Source organism: Neophocaena asiaeorientalis, unplaced genomic scaffold (genome assembly GCF_003031525.2).
Source record: "Neophocaena asiaeorientalis asiaeorientalis breed wild unplaced genomic scaffold, Neophocaena_asiaeorientalis_V1.1 scaffold298, whole genome shotgun sequence".
Taxonomy (NCBI): domain Eukaryota; kingdom Metazoa; phylum Chordata; class Mammalia; order Artiodactyla; family Phocoenidae; genus Neophocaena; species Neophocaena asiaeorientalis.
In genome coordinates this window covers 118036-142401 of record NW_020171997.1, presented here as the reverse complement: position 1 = coordinate 142401, position 24366 = coordinate 118036, and the positions used below count along the sequence as shown (strand labels likewise).

The window sequence follows — 24366 nt, the reverse complement described above, 5'->3', positions numbered from 1 at the left end:
CAGTCAGTACTACAGATCTGTAAGGAGATGGACATGTTATAACTTTGTGTAATAAGAATTATGCTAATTACAAAGTGCTGTTGAGAAGGAGTAACTAACTGGGCTTGGGCGTGGGGCTGAGGTGGTAAGGTAGCCCTAGTGAAGTCTGTGAGGAGGGAACATTTGACCTCTGTCCTGAAGGATAAATCCAGGCGAGAAGGCGGAAAGGGATATTTCGGCCTTCAGCAGAAGTATGTAAAAAGATGGAGCAAATAAGCTAGAAGTTTATATTATATAAACTCAGTCTTTCTGAAATCTTTAATGAGGCGAAAATCATTCACTGTCTCAATATCGATTTTTAGAAGAATGATCATGGCTAGCATCAAGTCCCGAGCTTAATGAAATGATGTTGAACTTCTGTGCTTGCTACAGGGATGTTAAGAGAAAAAACACATTAATTTAAACTTCCCTGGATGCCTTTTTAAAGAGAACTAGGCCATCAAAATCCTAAAGCCTTTCTATGTGTTAAGAAGGGCAGCAAAAATATTTACCATGTAATCTTATTTGGCATGATTCTTTCATAAATGTTTTAAAGGTATTGATGTATTTATTGCTTTATACATACCTTATAGTACATTTTATATCTGTTTCTATCCATCTTATATAAAACAATTTAAAGTTATTACAGAGAGTCCGTTTTTTTGCTTTCATGTCATGTGACTATTCATAGTAGTGCTGTTTTATGACATTTCCAGGATAATATGTGGTGAAAGTGAGGAGTCTGCCCATATATAGCACTATACAGTGATTGGGGGTGGATCAAATACTATGCTGTTCATTCCAGTTGAACAACTGGGCCGTTAAGGCAGAATGTGGCAAAGGCCTTAGGAAAACCAGACTGGCTTACTATCAGTCAGGGACCACATCTACACTGAATTTTTTGTAAGCTTAAGAAATAAAACACAGAGGCTTTTCTGTGTCTGATACTTAATAGAGATCCGTTACCTTACCACAAGCTGTGGTTAAAGCCATACTCTAATTCCAAGGGACTTGATAGGCAGTGTTCAGTACCTAACTCAGAAGGGTCCTAGCTAGAATTTTTTGAGACATAGAAGTTAGGAAGATAGTATGAGAGCTGGTGTATTACATTTCTTGTTTTCTTGAAGATAATGTCTTCAGTATACCAGCTTTGGAGAGAGGTTTCGTTGCAGCGTTCAAATTGTCCTTCTCTTTTGAAAGATCTTCGTAAGAGTTTTGTGCCAACAAGTACTGCAAGTACCAAGTCCCTGTGTGCCTGCAGTGTGAAAAAATGTCAAAATTGAGTGTAATAGCTAGCCATGAAGATTATTTTTTCAGTGTATCAGTATGATGTTACTTTCATTCTTAGTAATAGAAACTCACCAGTGGGGAAGGAAGCACAAATGAATATTGTAAACTTTAAAAAGTAGAGGCTAAGTTAAAAAAAAAAATGAAAGCCATTCTAATGAGTCAGTAAAATCCTTTAAAGTCTCATTAATATCCCCAAGTCTGGAGCAAAGCTAACAGGGTAGGTATTCTTAGCTCCTCTCTCTTCTGACTGGGGTAGGAGCAGTGGCTTCTAGGAAATGATGGCAGGTGAACCGAGGAAAGTGCAACTTCCTTCTCTGAAGGAAGTGAAGACTGAATTGGAAGACTGAGCCAAAGCCTTCTGTCACCCCATGTAGGAATGAGATACACATACCTCCCTTTCCCCCAATGAGTAGATTGAACCTTGGTACAGAATATTTTTTAAACATTGAAGAAGAGAGCTCAGAGTTCAGGTAAATATAAAACCAACAGGTCAAATAGAGTAGATATTAAAAAAAAAAATCTTTGACCTCTTCAATGAACAAGAAACTTATAAAAATGGATAAAACAATTAGATGGTAAGAGGAAAATGCAAAGTTATATATATGGAAAGATGAAAAACAAATGAACAATGAAGGCATGTAAGAGGTTCCACAAATGCAAATGAAAAAATTGTTGGAGACCCTTTTCCCCATCAAACACAATAATCATTCAAAGACAGTCACAGCCATTGGAGGTAAAGAGAGCCGGACAGACTCTTGCACCACCTGACAGGATACATTTGTATGAACTTTCTGGAAACAATTTACCAAAGTCTATCATCATTGTGTACCTATTGAATAAAATGTATGAGTTAACACTGATTAAATACAGAAATAGAATAGATGCTAAACCTAGTGGGCGAGAGTATGATGAGAAATAGAATGTTTGCATAGCCTCAAATGTCTCCCCATAAGATATGAATACTTCCTATTAATTGCAAAACAGTAACTTTACAATGGAGATGCCTGCAGACAGAACCTTCGACCTTCATCAGCTGATCATCACCAGTGATGAGACATATTGATGTCATATGTCTCCTAAAAACACACACACATCACTTCTGTGGCATTCATGCCCAAAATGCATAACGTGAATTTAATAACGAAGTAACATCCGTAAAACTAAATGATTAGCATAGGTACGCTTCAAAAATGTTATGGGTTCGAAAGACAAAGACTGAAGAACTGTCCTAGATCGGAGGAGACTAATGAGACGTGACAACTGCAGGCAGCGTGAAATTGTAGACTGTATCCTGAACCAGGAAAAGGATGTTAGAGGAAAACTGGAAAATTTTGTATAAGGTCTATGGATTGGGTAATAGTATTGCATCCTAGTTAATTTCCTGGTTTTGATAATTGTACCATGGTTATATTGGGGGACAGTAATAAAAGGTATATGGAAATTATTTGTACTGTTTTTGCAATTTCTTTGTTAAGTATGAAATTATTACAAAACTAATGCTTACAATTTTTTATAAACCTGAAAAACTTCTGACTTCTTTTCAACATTTAGACTAAAACAGATACCTCAGAAAAACCAACTAATCAAGTATGGCCTGACTCTTCCGATATGATTGTCAAAGATGATATTCTGCGACTTAAAAGTGAAATTCAGGTTTTACAACAACAAAATCAGGTGATTAAAAAACTTTCCTCTATTTTGTGAGAATTCTCATGACCTCATTCAAAGGACTTTTCAAAAATACAGAGGCAATATGAGTTAGTGGACAAGTATATTAGCAGGTGATTAAGGATTCCAGTTATTTCCTTTTACTGCTGGTCATGGGGTAGTATTTTCATCGGAAGGTAAGTTAGTATAATTTCAGTTTTCTGGAATTCCTCTAATTGTCTAGGAATTCAGTATTTCTCTAATGGCATGGCTAATAGAGGTATTCTTTCCTCCTTCGGCAGCCCTTGACCGGAAAGTAAAACCGTGCTTATTGATTTAGTTGGGAAGATTATCATATTCTAAGATTTATCATAAAGCATCAGTTAACCAATACTTCTCTGGTTGAATGTTTTCATACATTTAAAAATAAATACAGAATTTTAACCTTTACTCCTATCAGAAAGCTACTTGACAGATAAATGAATCTACACTCTTACAAGGCATGAAGAGAATTCTATAGAATTATGAAAATGATATTATGTCAAATAATGTTATAGGGAAAGAGATAAAGCACAGAGGATATCAGAAAATGAGATTAGACTAGTCAATAAAGATGATGGGTATTTCCTCTAAATACTTTATTCTTTTGTATTTAGGAGCTTAAAGAAACTGAAGAAAATCTGAGACATACAAATCAAGACTTATGCAATCAAATGAGACAAATGGTACAAGATTTTGACCGTGATAAACAAGAAGCTGTGGATAGGTGAGGTCTAGACAGAGGCCTGATGTCTGTCTTCTGGGCTCTCCTTCCCTTCTCTCTCCTGATAACGCCCCCCAAGAAAAGATTCGAGAGAAATGATGGTGTGAACCCTCCCTATTGAGATCATAAATTGGAGAAGATGAATCCCTGGCTTCTCAAATTAGAATTTGGAACACATCTTCCATAGAAATAATGTTATGTAGTGAGTTGAGTTCTACAGAACACATCCAAACTGTAGTTCATTGAAACAGTAGAGCTTAATGGCTTAACTATTTTTTATAAGGAAGAAACGTGTGGGAGGAAATATGTCTTCTAAATAGGAAATCATGAACTTCGAAACAGACTTTTGGAACATAACTTACGTGTGAGTTGGTTACTTTAGTATTTGTGTTTAATATAGATAACTTGGAATTTTGGAACCACACCCTCTATTATTTCAATTGGCTTTTTATAAACAGAAGTCCTCAACACAGACTATTATACTCTGTTTGAAGGACTGGGGCATTTCTCACATCCAGGTTTCTAATTTTTCTCTAGAAACATTTGAAGAAAGAAAATTTTGAAGATTCTCATAAGATCATCTATTGAAAGCTAATTATTACCACTTTGGGTTGGGGAAGACCAATCTGATCTTAACTGTACTTTGCACTAGAAGGAGGGCGTGGGAAGGAAGGGAGGGAAAAAAGTTCGTCTCCGTGTTTCTGGTAGTGCTGGCCCTGCCTTAGATTCCGCTGTCTGCTGTCTGTTTCTAGGTGTGAGAGGACTTACCAGCAACACCATGAAGCCATGAAAGCCCAAATACGTGAAAGCCTGTTAGCAAAGCATGCTTTGGAGAAGCAGCAGCTCTTTGAGGTTTATGAGGGAGCTCGCTTGCAACTTAGGTGAGAATGAAAGGGTTTAGCTGCCCCTGAAGCTGTAGAGACAACATTCTCTTATTCCATTGTTTAGAGGAAAATTGTCTGTTCTGCAGCCTTATATTTAGTTGCTGGTTTTGTGTGTCCAAGGTCTGACTTAGATAAGGTGAATAAGGAGATGGCGGCCGTGCAGGAATGTTACCTGGAAGTGTGCAGAGAGAAAGATAATCTAGAAGCAACTCTCAGGAAGACCATGGAAAAGGAGCAACAGGCTCAAGAGAAGAAGGTACAGGACAAGTCTGTGTTGTGTTCACTTCATTTCATTTCTCACTGAAACCAGTACACTCACTCTCCTGTGAAACAGGGAAGCCTTCTGTAGAAGTCTTCACGTTTGGCTGTTTCACACTAATTCAGCTCACAAAGTACAGTAAGTATTGAAATGATTATTAAAGCCCTAGCAGAAAATGGCATACCCATAGGAGAAAGTGATTCGTCCTTATAGATTTATTCTAAGAGGCAAAAGAGCATTCTAAAAATAAGCAAGGTGGGACTTCCCTGGTGGCGCAGTGGTTGAGAGTCCGCCTGCCGATGCAGGGGACGCGGGTTCGTGCCCCGGTCCGGGAAGATCCCACATGCCGCAGAGCGGCTGGGCCCGTGAGCCATGGCCGCTGAGCCTGCGCGTCTGGAGCCCGTGCTCCGCAACGGGAGAGGCCACAGCAGTGAGAGGCCCGCATACCGCAAAACAAACAAACAAACAAACAAAACCAACAAGGTGGACCCGAGTACTGTGAGTCTGAAACCCAGGGATCCTCGTTTTGCATGTTTGTTTGCTGCCCAAGTGATTCTATACAGTCCTGTGTGCACTGCATGGATGTTTTCCTCTGACCCATTTCTGTCAGGACTTAAGCGTCCTTTTATTCTGGGGAAAAGGGCAGGAGTTTGAACTTGGGTCTCATGATAGGGAAGGTGGGGTTGTGGAGCTGTAGAGAGGAAGGTCGGTGTGAGTGTGACCTCTTTCCAGGGAGTTCTCATCGTCCCGGGAAGCTGGAGGGGCTGCAGTATCCTCTCTACTCCTGCCTGAATCTTCCAGGTTGCCCTTGGTGAGTGACCAGGAGTGAAATCACACGTAAACAGTTGCCCCTCCTGTCTTCTTCCTCGTCCTGGCTCAAGCCTCATCCAGACACACGTCTGCCTCTCCCTTCCCCTTGAGACCAGCCTGCAGACCACAATTTGAAAGCCACCTGCATCAAGATTAGACAATATTTTTAAAGGCTCTAGTAAATGTTCTATATACAGTGTTTCTGAGTAAGTTATAGTGAAGCTGACTGTTGCTACCACAGACTTAAAGAGCAGTGAGGAATCCAGGTCACTTAACATTTTGATTATTTTTGAATAGATTAATATGGTAGAAAAACATGCCATGTATACATACCATCTAGTGGAAAAAGAGCTAAGGGGAGCTGTTTTAGTTAGTGCCAGCAGTATGAAAGTTAGAAGGGATCTTAAATTACCTAGAAATTAAAGACTTAGCTCAGTAATGTTTAAAAAAATTAAAATAGGGAGAAGATCTAGTGTGATTCTTTTCTTTCTTTCTTTAAATATATAAATTGGCAAGAACATAAGAGCAGTTCTCTCAAAGAGGTCATTCTTTTCAGGAATATATTTCCTGGTACTTTTAAAAGAATCAATTTGGCTGTAAAATTGAATCTCACGTAATTGGTCAGTTGCAGTTAATAGCTGCTACTGACTGATACTTTGGCTCATGAATGCTTGTGCACTGGGGCAAGAAGGAAAGTTAAAACTGCTATTTGGCCCTTTTCCAAAAACACTTACTGGTTAAATTTTTTTTTTTAATTTTTAAATTGCCATACAGTAAAATTGACTCTTTTTCATTTGGTGTCCAGTTTTATAAATTTTTAACCCATGTATGGATTGAAACAGAATAGTTTCATCACCCTAAAAAACTCCCTTGTAGTTATACCCATCCCCCCACTTAAAGGGCCAGTGTACTTAAAGCATTAAAAATTTAATTTCTTCCTTCTCTGGGAATTCTTTAGTTTTTTATTTAGATTTATACAAGCTCTTTACATAGCTTAATAGTCTTCATAAGCTTACTAAACTCGAGCAAGCTAGGGAACTGTTAGGGTAGTCCTTCTCTGCAAGATGTAAGCCATTTTCCCTGCAGCTGATCTTCAGGTCTGGAGCTTTGGATACAGACTGTATAAGACAGGCAATGCCGAGAGTCCCTGGTTGTATTTTCCTGTTTCATATGTGCTCTTTTCTGAAACACTTGTTGAGACAGGCTGCAGGTTAAGTACAAGTTCAATTCCAAATTGCAAAGATTTTAACACAGACTTTCCTCACATGTTAACCTGGCTTGTTCGGAGAAGGGGGAATAAAGTCATAAACAAAGGACCCTTCAAACTGGGTAGTAATCAGTAGAGGCTGTGAATCTGTAGACAAAGCAAAGATGATCGATATTCCTATTCATAATGCCATTCCTACACACACTAAGGCTCATTTATACAATTGTAATCACGGTAAGTCAGTCCTTAGAAGTTAGAGTTTTTTGACTGTCTGAGGCATGCAAAACAAGTTTAAACATTTTAAAACTATCCAAATATTTCCTTCCCTCGTGTGATAAAAACTTTTTGAATTAGATATTCCTGTAATATGTTCAAATGGCGGATTCCTATGACCAATAAATTTATTGCTTTTCTTCTGTAAAGAGCGGGAAGCAAAGTTTTCCTCACTGTGGTGGATTGCAAAAATGGCCACATATTCTTCCTATCCCTGAATGCGTGTCTCTTTGCAATGTGGCTTTGTAGCTATTCTCAGTTACAGATAGTCTGTTTCTCATCCGTTGACTCTGACCTTGGCCAAATGACTGACTTTGGCTAATGGGATATTAGTTAACATTATGTAAAAAGACACTTAGAAAGCTTTTATGCATTGGTCCTTGTAAGCGTGATACTCTTAGGAACCCTTTGACCAAGCACCATGTGAAGGATCAGGGATAACCTGCTAGATGATGACACATGTGACCAAGTCACTGCATCATCCTGGCAGACATTGAACTAACCACCAGACATATGAGTTTCACCATCTTAGACCATTGTAGCCTCAGTTGTCTGCAGAAATCAGCTGAGTGGACTCAGACCAGAACCACTGCCCAGCTGATCCACAGAATCATGAGAAATAATAGGTGTTCGTTGTTCTGAGTCTCTGTATGGTCTGGTTTACTATGTAGTTACGCTAACTAATATACTCACAAACATACAAACACACGGAAAATTGGTAGCAGTTTTCTTCTTCGGGTCAAAAGGAAATGCAGATACATATGGAAACAACTCCTAAAGGATAGACATACACAGATAAGACAGTTTGGGGATTACTTCTACAGTCAAACAAAAATAATAATAGTGATATATGATGTTTGATGTGACAGTGGACAACTTTCCCAGCCATGTGGATGAGCCTGTCCTATAATCTTAGTACAACTGCACTCCCCATGACCTGACTGAAGAAATGGGTCCCTCAGTCACCGGAGGTTTTCCAAAATCATGCAACACTGAACAAACATGGATATTATCTTCTTGGCATGTGCCAGTGGTAGAGAAGACTAAGATAGCAATTAAGACAGAAATAATCCAGGTCAGCTATGAACTGGAAAAAAATCCAGACAACCAGATAGTCAGGAATCAGAAATAATGCCAAAGAGACACAGAGCAAAAGCTCGGTTGCCATGTAGCATTAGTTATGTGAGGTATACTTCCTTGGTATTGTAGTTTGTGGGCTTCACTGTGTTTCTTCTCATAGCATCTTGGTAGGACCTCCAGAAAACCATTTCAAAAATTTTTCAAACAGAAACTCTCATAGATAATTTTGATCCCTGAGTAGAGGTTTATTAGAGTTTTCAGATCAACTGGGTTCCTAGAATAAATAGGGAATATTATATGAATAGTTCCAATTGTTAAATTTTAACTGACACTTGAATGTTCTTATTTGATAATGCTTCAGCTAGTTTTGATAAAAAAATTTAATACCAGTCTGGGTTTTATTGAAGGATGCATAGCTTTTAGGATAGAACAGTAATTTTTGGCCTATCTCTGAATACAGGTTTTTCAGAAATACAAATTTTTCTGGGCTGTGATACATTATGCGTCTCATTATGTGTGGGGTGTAAACATAAATGTCAGTTTCACCTTTAAAAATAGTATTTGGTCCTGTGGGAATGTATTTATTGTATTAGATGCCTTTTCATTTAATACAACCATCTGTAAATTTTTTGTCCAAATATTTGAGATGTAGGCAGGTTTTTACAAGACAGTTTATTCAACTGATTGAGTTAGCATATAGGAAGATCACTTGTCTCTGTTGCTGTTGTCTATTACATGCATATAACTATTATTTCATAAGCTTGACTTGGAGAATATTAGTGTCATATGAGATATTTATTTGAATTTTCTTTAAAGAGACAGCTATTGGAGGAAAGAGAAGAGTATGTAAGGAAACTGCATGTGGAACTTGAAGAAAAGTACCAAGATACGCTTATGATGGAAAAGGACAAGTGGCTGAAAGAACAAGAAAATGATATTAAACAGCAGTTTGAAAATGAAGTGATGTTAGCCAAAGCACACTGGGTTAAGGAACAGAAAGAGGTGTGGGTTAAAATTTCTTTCTAGGGCTTCCCTGGTGGCGCAGTGGTTGAGAGTCCGCCTACTGATGCAGGGGACATGGGTTCGTGCCCCGGTCTGGGAGGATCCCACATGCCGCGGAGCGGCTGGGCCCGTGAGCCATGGCCGCTGAGCCTGCGCGTCCGGAGCCTGTGCTCCGCAACGGGAGAGGCCACAACAGTGAGAGGCCCGTGTACCGCAAAAAAAAAAAAAAAAAAAAAAATTTCTTGTCATCATGTTTAAAAAAAATGTAGTATTAACTGTTGAGAGACAGCTCTTCTTGAACTGACATTATTTTTAATTGCCAGGTACATACATAATCACTCATTTTACTTCTCAGAATTGGCCTATTAGCAGCTTACTCACACCCATTTTATTTTTTAAAACTTCCTACCTCTTGACTCTTCAGCCCAATTCAGGATATAATGTTGTTGTTTTTTTTAAGAATTAAAAAAATATTTTATTTTTGGTTGTGTTGAGCCTTCGTTGCTGCATGCTGGCTTTCTCTAGTTGTGTTGAACGGGGGCTACTCTTCGTTACGGTGCGTGGGCTTCTCATTGCGGTGGCTTCTCTTGTTGTGGAGCACGGGCTCTAGAGTGCAGGCTCAGTAGTTGTGGCACACGGGATTAGTGGCTCCGTGGCATGTGGGATCTTCCTGGACCAAGGATCAAATGCATGTCCCCTGCATTAGCAGGTGGATTCTTAACCACTGGGCCACCAGGGTAGTCCCTATAATGGGTTTTGAGGAGGACGTTTTCTGATTCCTCAAAAATGAAACGGTGATCAAATTTCACATTGTGAAATGATTCTGATAACTCTAGACCAATATAATTAACAAATAATTAACGTACACTGTGGATCAGTAGAAAGAAGTAATGACTGGGTAGGCTTAGAAGCACAAAACTTTACTTCTATTTCCTAAGTAGCAAGTGAGATTAGAAAATGCTCATAGTTTCCAAGAAAATTAAGAACCAAATTACGATCTTAAAAACCTAGTTGAAAGTGCAATAAGTTCTCAAACTAGGTTCTTCTGACCCCAAGATTGCTGTTAATCAGGGTTGGAGCTATCTCAAGATGGAATCATACACCATTGTCCTGTCTTTTGACCTCCCTACTACTCATCTCCTCTCCTCTCCCCCAAATCTCATCAATCTAGTGCTGGCACCTGAAATTCTTTTACTAGTCATTTTTTAACATAAAAGTATATATTATGGAATATATCTAGCCAAATATCTATAAAAAAATATGAATGGGGCTTCCCTGGTGGTGCAGTGGTTAAGAATCTGCCTGCCAATGCAGGGGACACAGGTTCAAGCCCTGGTCCAGGAAGATCCCACATGCCATGGAGCAACTAAGCCTATGTGCCACAACTACTGAGTCTGTGCTCCAGAGCACACGAGCCACAACTACTGAGACTGCGAGCCACAACTACTGAACCCATGTGCCACAACTACTGAAGCCCACACACCTAGAGGCCATGCTCCGCAACAAGAGAAGCCACCGCAATGAGAAGCCTGTGCACCGCAATGAAGAGTAGCCCCCACCCACTGCAACTAGAGAAAGCCTGTGTGCAGCAACGAAGACCCAACGCAGCCAAAAATAAATAAATAAACTTATTTTTAAAAAATATGGATGACGCAAAACAAATCCCCTATTTTTACATTGCTGCAAATTGTTTTTTAGTTGGATTTGCTAACCAGTTATTTACCAGGGGAGTGAGAGAGAGAGCTAATGTTTTTGTGTTTTGTCAGGAAAGCATAAAGCATAGAGCAAAATAGGCCACACAAGATGACCTTTTTGAGAGAAGCAATACAGCCAGGGGCTGTGGTAGCCAGGGAAGCTGAGAACTCTGGATACCCAGGAGGTGGGAAACAGGAAAAGGGAAAAGCAAATTTTGCTATTTCACAGTTTTGCCCAGTACTAATTATGTTTGGGTCCATCCCACTACACTGTTGAAAGTAGAATCACTAAGGCATCCTTCCAATAATGCCCTCCTCTTTTTTTTTTTCTTTCTGGTACGCGGGCCTCTCACTGTGGTGGCCTCTCCCGTTGCGGAGCACAGGCTCCGGACGCGCAGGCTCAGCGGCCATGGCTCACGGGCCCAGCCACTCCGCGGCATGTGGGATCCTCCCGGACCGGGGCACGAACCCGTGTCCCCTGCATCGGCAAGTGGACTCTCAACCAGTGGGCCACCAGGGAAGCCCATGCCCTCCTCTTGAACGCAGTTGACTGAGTACAATTTCATATCACAAGAAACAAGATTCTAATGTGTCCAAATAAGTAAAAATGTTTTTTAGATTGTTCAATTTTAGTTTCATTAATTATGCTTACCCAGTGCCTGCTTTGTGGAAAGCCTGGTATTGATGGAAAATCACATATTAATAGTAGAAGTTTTCTTTGTTGTTTTTTTATCATGCGATCATTGTAGTGGCCATGTCAAAGCTTCCAGAAGGTCGCATCTTGAGAGCAAGATAGCCTGACCTTACACAATATACTTAACTCTTCCATGTGATTTATGTCCCATAGATAAGGTCAAAGAGTAACTTTCAGGATTTCCTTGAATATATTCTCATTGACTAAATTTCTAAACCTCACCTAATAACTACAACAATGTCTAGATGGTTTTCAAACACTGCTGTGGTTGCTTTTTTGGCTAGCTATTCTAGTTTTTGCTTATTTGAATATTTTTCTTTTCATACGATTTTTTCTTCTGAGAACAGATCAAACAAGAACTTATTCAGCAGCTTGAAAAGGAGTGGCAGTCTAAGCTGGATCAAACTATAAAGGCTATGAAAAAGAAGACCTCAGATTGTTGCAGCCAAACTGACCAAGAAACTGCCATTGACGTTATTTCCAAGAAAGAGATGGCAATCATGATAGAAGAGCAGAAGCGAAAGATCCAGCACAATTTAGAGCAGGAGAAGGAAATAGCCATCAACGGGGGCTTGAAGCAACTTGAGGTTGAATCGGAACTCAAATATTGTGAAAATATTGCCAAACAGGTAAAAGGCAGGTTTCCTATAGTAAAATTATTGGAACTGCCTGCCTGTTAATGAAAACCCGTAAAGTGCTACTATTGAACTTGTTTATAACTTTATACTTAAACATTTTGTATACCCCAGAGTAGGATAACAATCTTATGTTGTTGCCAAATTTGTCATTATATTTCTGTCACAAAGCTGTCGCCTCTCAGTTTTTTTGTATGTTCTTTCAGTTTACAAAATTTTTGCTCCTCTGAGGTCTGTCTAAACATTAAGATGCCTGAGGTTAACGATGATGGTTTTACATCTGAATGAAGCACAGTTTAATTATGAATCTTTCTTATCTAACTTTATAGTAAATATTCCCCTAAGGTAGTTATAGATAAGTAAGCTTAAAGTAAATAAGGTATATAACAGTATCTTGTGTTGAGACTTGAGAGGTGAATCTGCAGGCATTCCCCTGCAAATGGGACTTTGTCTATAAATCCCAACCCCTGTCTTCCTGTAACAGATGTACAACCAGATCACCCTCAGAATTCATCAAGTCTTACATTTTTGCCAGAATTGAAGTATCAACCTCACTTTATGGTCACAAATTCATTCTTGACAGCAAGAAAATTTGCCAGGTGTAAGGCTCTAAACTATAATACGTTACTTGGTTCCAAGAAAGGTCATCCAGAGAAAAGTATAGCTCTGTGTTAACAGAATAACGATGAGTTATTTGATTTATCAATATTATCTATTACAGTGATTCTTGAATTTTTTGTTCTCAGGATGTCTTTACGCTTTTAAAAATTGAAGACTCGAAAGAGCTTTTTCTGTGTTGGTAGTATGTCTATTTACTGTATTGGAAAAATATCTAAGAAATTTAAAAAAGAAGAATCCTCGCTCATACTTGCCATTGGCTATCAGAGAAGAGACATATCATACAGCATGTAGCCTCTGGAGAAGTGCACTATTTACACATGAAAGAATGGGAGTAAAAAAAAGACATATAAGGTCCAAATTTTTGAAAATAGTTTTGACCTCACAGACCATCTGACAGGGTTTCTAGCCCTCAGAGGTCCCTGGACCTTAATATAATATTATTTATTGTATACTTTTTATTTTAGATCTTTTACTTATTATAAAGTCTTAAGATAATGCCTGAAGTACAGTTTTAAAAAAAACATACTCTGCTTTTGATAAATATTTGAAATTCTACCTATTTGTTAAATTGTTATACATGGTTTTACAAGGAATCCTTAAAGTTTGGAAGCATAGGCAAATATAGTAATTGTATCAAGGACATTTTCAATCAGTTAAAAAATAATTTTCTCAACAGAGTTAAGAAAATGTTCTGTAGGCAAAGAGACATGTTCTTAGGGGTGCTGCTTAGGTATTTATACAATCACAGATCTTGTGAAGAAAAACAAATAGCATGATATAGTAGAAAGGAAATGTTCATAATAACTTCTAAAGGAATGTAAATTTCTATAGGAGCTTTATCTTTTCCCCATACTTTTAACTTCCTGGAATTTACCTATAAATGTATTTAGAATTTTAGTGAGAAATTCAGCCCCTTATATCAACTCTGCTCTTGTGTGTGTGTACGGCTATATGTATATTGTGTATCTGGATATTTCAAACAAGGAAATAAGGAAAGTTTATTTAATAAATGATCTGTGGTCACCCTGTAACAGATGTACAACCAGATCACCCTCAGAATTCATCAAGTCTTACATTTTTGCCAGAACTGAACTATCAGCCTCACTTGATAGTCACAAATTCATTCTTGACAGCAAGAAAATTTGCCAAGTGTAGGGCTCTAAACTACAATATGTTGGTGCATGCTTGCCTGTGTGCGTGTGTTTATATGTCGGGCACGAGGTCTGAGGAGGTGGTGGGTATACTGATTGGACAGCGGCTGACACCAAGCAGCCTTCCTGCATGTCTTCTTCTTTCTCCCCAAGATAAATAGGAGTTTGTTGGAAATGGCAATTGGTACTTTGTATAAAGCTTTCTAATAATAGTAGTGGCCATCAAACATGTATAGATTTCTAATTCCCACTTTGCCTTTTGCAGTGGATAGTATGGGACATTTAGAACATTTAGAACCCCTACTGTTTGGGGTAAGGTGGGGTGCTTGAAGTCAGTTTAACTACTGTAGTGCAATACAATGTAAATGCACATGAAATCACAGTGGTTACCTGCACATGGGATCTTTCTGAAATTTTATACGTTCCTTTACCTCTCTCCTGCAATTGCTCTCCTGCAGGTAGAAACAGCTGTGCAAAATGCTCGTCATCGGTGGCTGGAAGAACTGCCGGAGCTTGCAGAGTATAAAGCACTTCTAAGGGCAGAACAGAAAAAGTGGGAGGAGCTACAAGAGCAGTCTGTGGCCAAACGGGTAAGAGCTCTCCTGGAAAGAAGCTTCAGGAGGGCCTCATCTCAGTCCCGGGAACTCCTACCTGCTCACAGCACTGTGGGAGGATTAAATGCGATAATGCATACTAAGCATAGGGCCTGGTTAGTGGGATCTGTTCTCATCATCATCAAGTTGTGGAGGGGGAGAGAATGTGTTTCAGGGTTGTGAAACTCTCATAATCTGGAGCATAACCTTTCCATGGAATGAAATCCCTATTTATCTTGTGGTATCTTTAGGAGAAACTGAGAGAGCAATTAGCTATACAGTATCCTTTCACATGCATGACTACTGTTTTCTGTGCTGTGTCAGTAGTCTTATAATATACTCCCCTTGATAAATAACAAGCTCTCTTTTCCAGAGATGTCATGTCCCTTGACTGGAAACATCAGATATTTTAACCATTTGTATCCTCACAACTTAATTTATTAGTGTAAACCAGTTCTAATCAAAATGCCAATAAACTGAACATAGTTTTGAAGTTTGGCACAATAATTCTAAAATTTATTTGGAAAACTGAAAGGACTAGAAATTTTTCTAAATGTTCTGGAAAAGAAATAGTAGTCCAGCCCTAACACTTAATAGAATATGTTGGAAAGCAGCAATTCAGACAGTGTTGAGTCACAAAAATAGAATTCTTTTTCATTCAGTACTATACAGACTTGAGATAGGCCCAACTATGACTAAAAGCTTAATAAATTGTTTCAAAACAAGGAAATGAGGAATTTTCCATAATAAATCATCTTATGATAGCATTTTAGAAAAATTGTTTTCCCACCCCCTACACCACAACAAACTCTAGGTTGATTCAGAAGACAAATTTTTTTTTTTTTTTTTTTGACAAATATTTTTAAATGAGAGTATAGAAAAATTAAAAGAAATGGAATATTTCAGATTTGCATCATAATAACTCATTTGTGAGGCAACAGGCAAGGCACAGTAGCCAAGATAGGTAAATGGGATAAAATATGTACAAACATTTAAAACATTTGTTTTTGTAATAAAAAACAAGTGAAGGGGATAATAAAAATAAAGAAAGTAAATGAATCAAACAGAAACGTTAATACTAATATATGATTAAAAAGAACAATACAAATTTATAAGAGAATCTGTGGGTGAGTACACCAAAGATATGAACAGATAGTCTTCATGAGAGTCCAAATAGCAAACTTAAGGTGATATGTTATGCCATATGTTTATATCTTCTCTTCTTAATTGTAATGCACAAAATAGATTGCAGTATCAAGCATACGCTACTCTTCTGTTGTCACAACCATTTTAGAAAATAATGTGCGTAACAGACATTGTAAATGAGTCATACGTTGCATTCATAATCTTATTCCACAAGTTACTTAAGGAAATAAATTCAGCATAAGTAAAAAATCTGATACTTTTCTCAACTTATGTGGTAGTTCATGGGTAGTTCATGTAATGGTTCATTACAATATTCTCTGTACATTTAGTACGTTGAAATATTTCAAAAGGAAATTTAAGAGGGAGAGAGAAAGAGGAAATAATATGATGGTATGCATATGTGTCTTAGAGCTCAGAAGTTAAGAATAATAAAGTTGATTTTTCCTTAACACAGAAGGTCTGAATATATGTGAATGCAGAAATACAGAAACGAGAGGACGGTGTGTTGCTTCTCAAACTTTAGCAGGCATGAGAATCACCTGGAGGGTTTGTTAGAGCACATTCCTGGGCTTTGCTCCTGGAGATGCTAATTTGTTGGGTCTGGAGTAAGTCCTGAGAATGAGACTTTGTAACTGACTCCTGGGTGATGTGGTAACTGCTGGTCTTTGGACCACACTTGGGTGTGAGTAGCAGTGTTCTAGATAATTATTCAGCCACAAAACTTAGTGTTTTGTGCAAATGCTTCCTCCAAGCCAAATGAGATGAGCAAGAGCCAGTTTCAAAGCATTTGCTGGAGAGTTCTTATAAGATTAGAGTGATCCATCAAGATCTGTGGAAACTTAAAGCCAGTTTCCAGAGTCCAGAAGTCGGCAAGTTGGTTCAGTGGTTCCCAAACTTTGCTGCACATTGGAAAAATGTGAGGATCTTTTAAAAAATACTTTTGCCTGGCTCCCACCCCAAGGCTTTATGTTTCAATTGGTACAGGGTGTGACCTGGGCTTAGGGATTTTTGTTTTGTTTTGTTTTGTTTGCGGTACGCGGGCCTCTCACTGTTGTGGCCTCTCCTGTTGCGGGGCACAGGCTCCGGACGCACAGGCTCAGCGGCCATGGCTCACGGGCCCAGCCGCTCCGCGGCATGTGAGATCCTCCCGGACCGGGGCACGAACCCGTGTCCCCTGCATCGGCAGGTGGACTCTCAACCACTGCACCACCAGGGAAGCCCTGGGCCTAGGGATTTTAAAAGCTCCTTAGGTGATTCTAATGTGTAGCAACATCAGGAAACACTAAATAAATTAATGCTGTTAAATTCTCCTTGTAAAATTTTATGTGAGAGGTTGTACACTTTTGGTGAGCTTTGGGCGGGTCATGCAAATTCCCTGGGATCTGACACCTCCACCCAGGTTACCTGTTAATAATTTCCAGGCATCCATTGTGACACGACCTGATTTCCTTTTTGGGAAAGGAAACATGTTTCAAACATGTTTCACATCATTACTGAATTATTCTGCTGGTAGCAAAAGAGTTTTTCTGTGAATTCCTTTGTAAAGCTCATCTTAGATAGTGGGTTCCTTTAGTAAACTTAAAGTATGTTTCAAATTTTTTGATTTATATCCAACTATTCAGGAACACATTTTATTGAATAAAGGTATGTAACATGTGTCTAGGTATCCATATAGTTGAAGATGTCCGCTATAGTTATATAATAGCTGAGAATTAAGGACGCAGACCCCCTGTCTCAATAGCCAGAGCGTATATATGGTAGTTTTTTGACATATATATATATATATTTTTTTTTTTCTATGTCATAATATTGACCTTTAGTCCAGTAATCCTCCACTGTAACAGCTCCTTTACTTTACAGTGAAAATTGACTTGTATATTTTTTGCCTCTGAGTCCTTTTGGGATTTTTTTTTTTAAATTCAAACAGAAGGTCACAAAAATTATAATCAACCTCATCAGTTCACTCAGTCCCATGTAGTTAATTTTTTTCATCTTGATCTTCTGTTAGCACTCTTATGAATTCATCAGTTTTCCATTAGAATTCTGAAAATGCTTATTCATTCAGTTCAGCAGTATAGTCAGTATATATGGTACTGATACATAACAGTCACCATTGTCTAGGCCAAGCCTTTGGAGATGGCCAGTTCTTCTTATACATTTGTATCCTTGTGACTTCTTTGAATTCAATCCAGGGAGTATTAGAAGTAAAAGGGACTTGAGATCATCATCCAATCTGCTCGTTTTATAGAGGACACTAAGTGCAAAAGAGATTAAGAATTTTTCTAAGCCCATGCAGCCAACAGTAACAGTAACTATATAACATATTTTGAGTCTTATTGTTTGCCAGGCTCTAAGTGCTTCATTTTATTTTTTATTTTATTTATTTATTTATTTTTTTGCGGTACACGGGCCTCTCACTTGTGGCCTCTCCCGTTGCGGAGCATAGGCTGCGGACGCGCAGGCTCAGCGGCCATGGCTCACAGGCCCAGCCGCTCTGCGGCATGTGGGATCTTCCCGGACCGGGGCACGAACCCGTGTCCCCTGCATCAGCAGGCCGATTCTCAACGACTGCGCCACCAGGGAAGCCCTTATTTTATTTTTAAAAGATATTTATTTACTTATTTATTTGGCTGCGTCGGGTCTTCGTTGCGGTGCGCGAGCTCTCTAGTTGTGGTGTGCGGGCTCTAGAGCCCACAGGCTCAGTAGTTGAAGCGCGCAGGCTTAGTTTCCCCCGCGGCATGTGAGATCTTAGTTCCCTGACCAGGGATTGAACCTTCGTCCCCTGCATTGTAAGGCAGATTGTTAACTGCTGGACCACCAGGGAAGTCCCCTAAGTGCTTTAAATAGGTTATTTCCTTTTGTCATTTAATCCAAAAAAAAGGAAAAAAAAAACTATTAGGTGAGCATTGTAATTATCTCCATTTTATAGATGAGGAAACTGAGGCTCAAAGAAATTGAGGAATGGGAAGTTAATTCCAGCAGTTTGTCTCCAGAGCCTGTTCTGTTAAGCACTGTGCTAGGCTGCCTCTGCAATCCAAGTCAGGATTTGAGCTACAGCTCAGGCTTTTTGATTCCCTATTACTTTTTGGTTAGGTACTACTGGTGTCTGTGATCTGCTAGTCTTGCTATTCTGTTATAAACAAAAATTGGATTAATGAAAAAATGACTTTTTCTGTTTGATATTGTCATTTAATGAACTGTTTTAACCACTAAAATTACATTAAAATACAGTATGTTTGTCAGCAAGTTATTGTGCAGGTTATGTGTTACATTCCTAAAAATATTAGTAAGATTTCCTCAGAGGCTGCTTTTGCTTCATATAAAAGATAATTCATTTGTTGGGGGCTTAGATTTGAGACAGCATCTGTATTAAAAAAACAAATATGAATTTTTTTCTAAAATTAGTTTTAGATAATTATGTGATTATATATTTTTGGTCAGTTTAAATTTCTAGTTATTCATATAGAAATGGATGTTTTATTTTAAATAACGTAAGACAAAGTATTAGGTGATTTAAAATGAGGGAAAAGATCCTTAAGTTTAGTGTATTTTAGGACCAGCCAATGTCTTATCTAAATTTACTTTTTCCCTTTAATTTTGATTTTAAATCTCTTATTAATAAGTTCAAAGATTAACCCAAATGGTTACTTTAATTTTTTTTTATCAATGAGGAGAATCATAAAGAGTTTTCATTGTACATTATTATGTCCTTTAGATATTGTTTGCTATTTCTGAAGCTAAAGAGAAATGGAAAAGCGAGATTGCAAATCTGGAGAAAAATGTCATACCTGGAAAGCAATTGGAAGAGAAGATTCATTCTCTGCAGAGAGAGCTTGAGTTAAAGAATGAGGAAGTCCCCATGGTTGTCAGGGCTGAGCTGGCAAAGGCCCAGAGTGAATGGAACAAAGAAAAGCAAGAAGAAATCCACAGAATTCAAGAACAAAATGAGCAAGATTACCGGCAGTTTTTAGATGATCATCGAAATAAAATCAGTGAGGTGCTTGCAGCAGCTAAAGAAGACTTTATGAAACAAAAAACTGAACTACTCCTTCAGAAGGAGATAGAATTACAAACGTGTTTAGACCAGAGTCGCAGAGAATGGACTGTGCAGGAAGCTAGGCGGATCCAACTGGAAATCCATCAGTATGAGGAAGACATCCTAACTGTCCTTGAGTTTCTCTTAAAGGACACCCAGAAGGAGCAAGCCAGTGGTTCAGAGAACAAGTACCTTTTGGAACTCATGTCGACTTGTTCTTCGAAATGGGTGTCTGTGCAATATTTTGAAAAACTAAAGACCTGCATACAGAAAGCATTTCAAGATATACTTTCCCTACTTATGGAAGCTGTCAACTCAGACTGGGGAAAGGTATGTTCCTAATAAGTGAAAAAAGCTGTGATTAAATGTGAAAGATGATTGTAGAAGCTGCATTTGGTACTTTTTCCTTTCTTCATTCTCCAGTTTAATAGGTGTAAGACTTGTGTTTTTACTAGTGGTTTAAAAAACTTTTAGCAAATTCAAAGGATTGCAATTTTTTTGCCCCCTCCCCCAAAATTTGCTTCTTCATAGTGCCACAAATATGAGCAGAGCTTTTAGCGACTAGACATCTTTTTCCTAAAAAAATATATATATACTGTTCTTTGTAAGGGCCTGAGATTTCAGAAACTGAATAACTTTCATTCCTATTTTTGTTTTCTGGGCATGACTACTTCAAGAAATATGCATCGTATTAAACTAGGGTTTCTTAAGATCTTCTAAAGAGTTTGGAAGCCTATTTCTTGCCCTCAAGGAATTTATATCTCATGTAGGCAAAAAATGCCAACTGGGTACAAGGAATATTGATATAGAAACAAGCAAGTAGAGGTACGGCTCACTCACACAAAAAGCCCAGTTTTGTTAGTGTACTATATATGTGCATGTAGAATGAATTAGTTGTATTCTTTTTGTTGTGTAAGTATTCTCTGACTTTTAGTTTGTGTGGAAGATCTGATAAAACCAAAGTCTTGCTGCCTTATGATTAAAGACATTAGATATGCATGAAAAATCCGGAATGATATTCTAGGCATTGCGACCAGCCAATTTCAACATTTGGAATTCGAGGTAGAAAAAAAATGCCAATATTATAAGGTTTGTCTGATAGAAGAGTTGAGACATAAGAACTACAGTTCATTAAAATATTGTGATTAAAGATTTTCAAGGCCCGGATTGAGCATTTGGTATTAATACCTACTGGAAAGAGTTATAAGCTACAAAAAAATCTGAGTTCCAGCTTCATACTTAGCGATAAATAGCTTATTTACCTTGGGTAGACATAGTTGCTCATCTGAAAAATAAAATACAAATCCCTGGTCTAATTCCTTGGATTTTGGTAGGATACAAATGACACAGTTTGATCTTTCTGCATCTTGCATTTGAAACACTACAGAATTTTAGAGCCAAAGGAACCTGAAAGATCAATCTATCCCATCCCAATTCAACCCAATTGATATTTTTATTCTTGATTTCACAAAGATGTTACTCTTAATAGTTGATTTTAATGTAAAATTAACTCAGCAAGACCACTTCCCATGAATACTGCATGACTGAGAATTTTTGGAAAAAGTAGATAATTAAGAAGAATTATTTATAGCAGACTTTAAGGGTAAGAAGTGATGGGAAAATCATGTTATATGCTTTCAAGTTTGCTTTCCTGAAGCAAAAGGAAACTTTGCTCTGAAAGTCAAGAAACTACAACACCTTTCTCCTACTGTTAATATATATAATCAACCCTGGGGTCTTTTTATAGGGCTTAAAATTGTGCAAGCAGTGTAAGATCCTCTGTAAGACTTTATGTGTCTCACACGTATATGGAGACAGAATCACATAATTTGGCTAAGAGTTTAGACTTTTGCAGCTTTCACTGAGTGGGATCAGATTCTGTTCCTGAGAAAAAGGTGCCTCTGAAATGCCTAATCTGGCATTTCTCACAGAAGAATAATACTCAACCTTCTGCTGTCTTAGTGCTAACTCAGCTCAGGACCTTGAGATAAAGCAATAATTATAAAGCAGTGATTATAAATTTGCAATATAGGTGCCATAAATGTGAAGAACTATGATTTTTAATTGATTAAATTTGTGGTTTTTAGAACTGTTCACAAAAATTAAAACTGGAAAAAACGATCGGTATATATAAAACAAGTCCTCATTAAAATAACTTAGGTGATCAAGATTTAATTTATTTTTAATCAATTTTTTTCAGCTTTACTGAGCTATAATTGACAAATAAAATAGTAAGATATTTACAGTGTCATCATGATGATTTGATATACATATAATTGTGAAAGGCTCCCCACCATCTAAATTAACACATCCATCACTGCACATATTTACCTTATTTTTTGTTGGTGAGAACATTTAAGTTTAGATGATCCAGATTTTAAATGGCAAGAATGCAATGAATTAAAAATATGGTTTCCAATAAAATGAATGCCTTATCAAATATATGATTTATATTCATATACTAAGTATATTAATACAGCAGTTCATAATAGATAAAAGAAAACAGAAATATCAACTGGAATAACATTTTTAAACAAATTTAAGGATGTGTGTTTTGTGTTTTCTTACCACCCATGTCAAGTTAAAACTAAGACAAAAGGTTGCTGCTCCTGCCTTTTTTGCCATCTTGGCTTTCTCCAGTTTTGAGTAGAAACTGGAAATATTGGCTCCCTTTGGGATCAGTTTTTTTATTATTCCTTTTGGCCTCAACCTCATACCCTCTTGACTGACTGGAGTTTGCATTGTCTCTGTACCTACTGACCTCTGCCTCTGTTGGGCGGCATGGGTAGGTGTCCTGACAATGAAATGAGTTTCTCAAAATCAAAATCAAGGCTTCTAGAATTAAGCATATATAATGTATTTTAAGTAATTAAACAAGACAGCTTTCTCAAGATTACCTGTTCTGTTTGAGATTTAGTAGTTGTCCAAAATCTGAAAATATATTGCCTTAAAAGAATGTCCCACCATTAATGAATTTAGTAGCTGTGCTGCCAAAACAGAAACTAGAATGCAGAAAGTGTTCAATAAATATTAGTGAGGAAATGGTCTTGTGCAAGATGTTTCACTCAGATGAGCCTCAGTGTCTCTCCTTCACATTGGCATTCGACTGTCTTTCCTTGTGAACAAATGACAATATGTATTCAAGTATTTAGAAACATAACATACTATATGTTTCAAAAATTGTTTTTACTGTTGTTACTTTCAATTCATGGGAGGCAAAAGGTTGGTACTATAGTTTCTAATGAATTTTCTCCCTGCTGAAGTGAAAATGTTCTGGATTTTCAAAAACAATTCTGATTTCACATAGCCTGTCCTGTGGTTTGATCACAGAAACCATTAAAATATCTTAGAAGTGGAAACTATATCTCCTGTCTGTCCCGTAGCTGGCCCACCAGTCCTCTGTTGGATGATGTTCTAATTGGGAAAATATGGTTATAGGAGTCTAGCTCATAGTAATGACAGTATTCACAGAAAACCCTAAGAAAAATATTGGTGATAGTTTAGGCAAGATTTTTTTCAGGCTGTGTTTTCTTTTTATATTTTTAATATTAGTATTTTGAGTAGAGAAAGATTTTTAATAAGCATTAACTATGAAGATAATCTGTTTCAGAGAAATATGACCAAGATCTCTAAGGATCCTGCCACAAGGATCACCGGCAGAGGAGACCCTAGGGTCCTGGCGCTCCTTCCTGCACTTACATCTGGACACCACGCTCAGCCCTTGGCCATGCAAGAAGCAGAAGCAGAAGCTGGTAATGGGATTTTGTTCCTACTATTCTTTGCATTATCCATAATCCCAGTTCCAGAGGGTTGTTTTGAGGATAAAAGGAAATCAAAGACGTGCACAGTTTTCATGAATGAACAAATGTGTGATTTTACTCCTAAGTAACGTGTGTCCTCTCCCCAGGTTTCATTTTGTATTAGAAAACAGGGTTGCTTTAGGCCCTCTTACTTCCTATCATTTCATGGTCTTCCCTCCATTCATAAGTGACTCTTATTATGAGGAGAATAATGAGAATTTTAGTAGCGAAGTCATGTTTTTATTTCCTGGCTTTGATGAGAAAGGGTTACACATAAGAGAATTGCCAAATCACTGAGACCTTTCCATTCAATTTATTGAAGCTTATTTCAACTATTTTTAATAGAAATCTTTCTGAAGTGTATTAAGTGTTTTCTGATGTATTTGTGGGCTTCTTAAGGTTGAGGGGCAGTGTTTTTATCTCTTCCTCTCCACCAGCTGTCAAAGTGAATGGCACATAGTTTGTGTTCCTTGAATATTTGATGAATTAATAATTTAACTTTTACTTTGTGACTTAGAGTTGTCAGTTCAGAAAGAATTGCACTGTGCTACAGCCCCTTGAGGTGTTCAGAGCTCGCTGAGGAATATGGGCTTATACTGTCTATTTACTGGGATTTTGAACTAGGAACTGCCATACTCTTTATAAGCTGCAGTCCTTTCAGGACATTGACCCCTTGGAGCCTGCTCCTTCCCTCCATGTACAAACCATAAGTTGTTTTTGTTTCTTGTCTGCTGTCTCCATTGTAACCTGGAAAAGAACTAAG

The 24366-nt window shown here is 37.9% G+C and overlaps 1 protein-coding gene across 1 annotated transcript in view; it reads left to right on the top strand.

Annotated features, from left to right (window-relative positions):
• The window catches only part of CEP152 (centrosomal protein 152), a 94351-nt gene that overhangs the window by 51998 nt on the left and 17987 nt on the right, over nt 1-24366 (top strand). The window contains exons 14-21 of the mRNA XM_024748804.1: nt 2860-2982; nt 3612-3721; nt 4471-4599; nt 4723-4858; nt 11969-12250; nt 14487-14618; nt 19483-20133; nt 23414-23555. Of these exons, the coding sequence (XP_024604572.1) occupies nt 2860-2982; nt 3612-3721; nt 4471-4599; nt 4723-4858; nt 11969-12250; nt 14487-14618; nt 19483-20133; nt 23414-23555 (1705 nt within the window). The remainder of the gene's footprint in view (nt 1-2859; nt 2983-3611; nt 3722-4470; nt 4600-4722; nt 4859-11968; nt 12251-14486; nt 14619-19482; nt 20134-23413; nt 23556-24366) is intronic.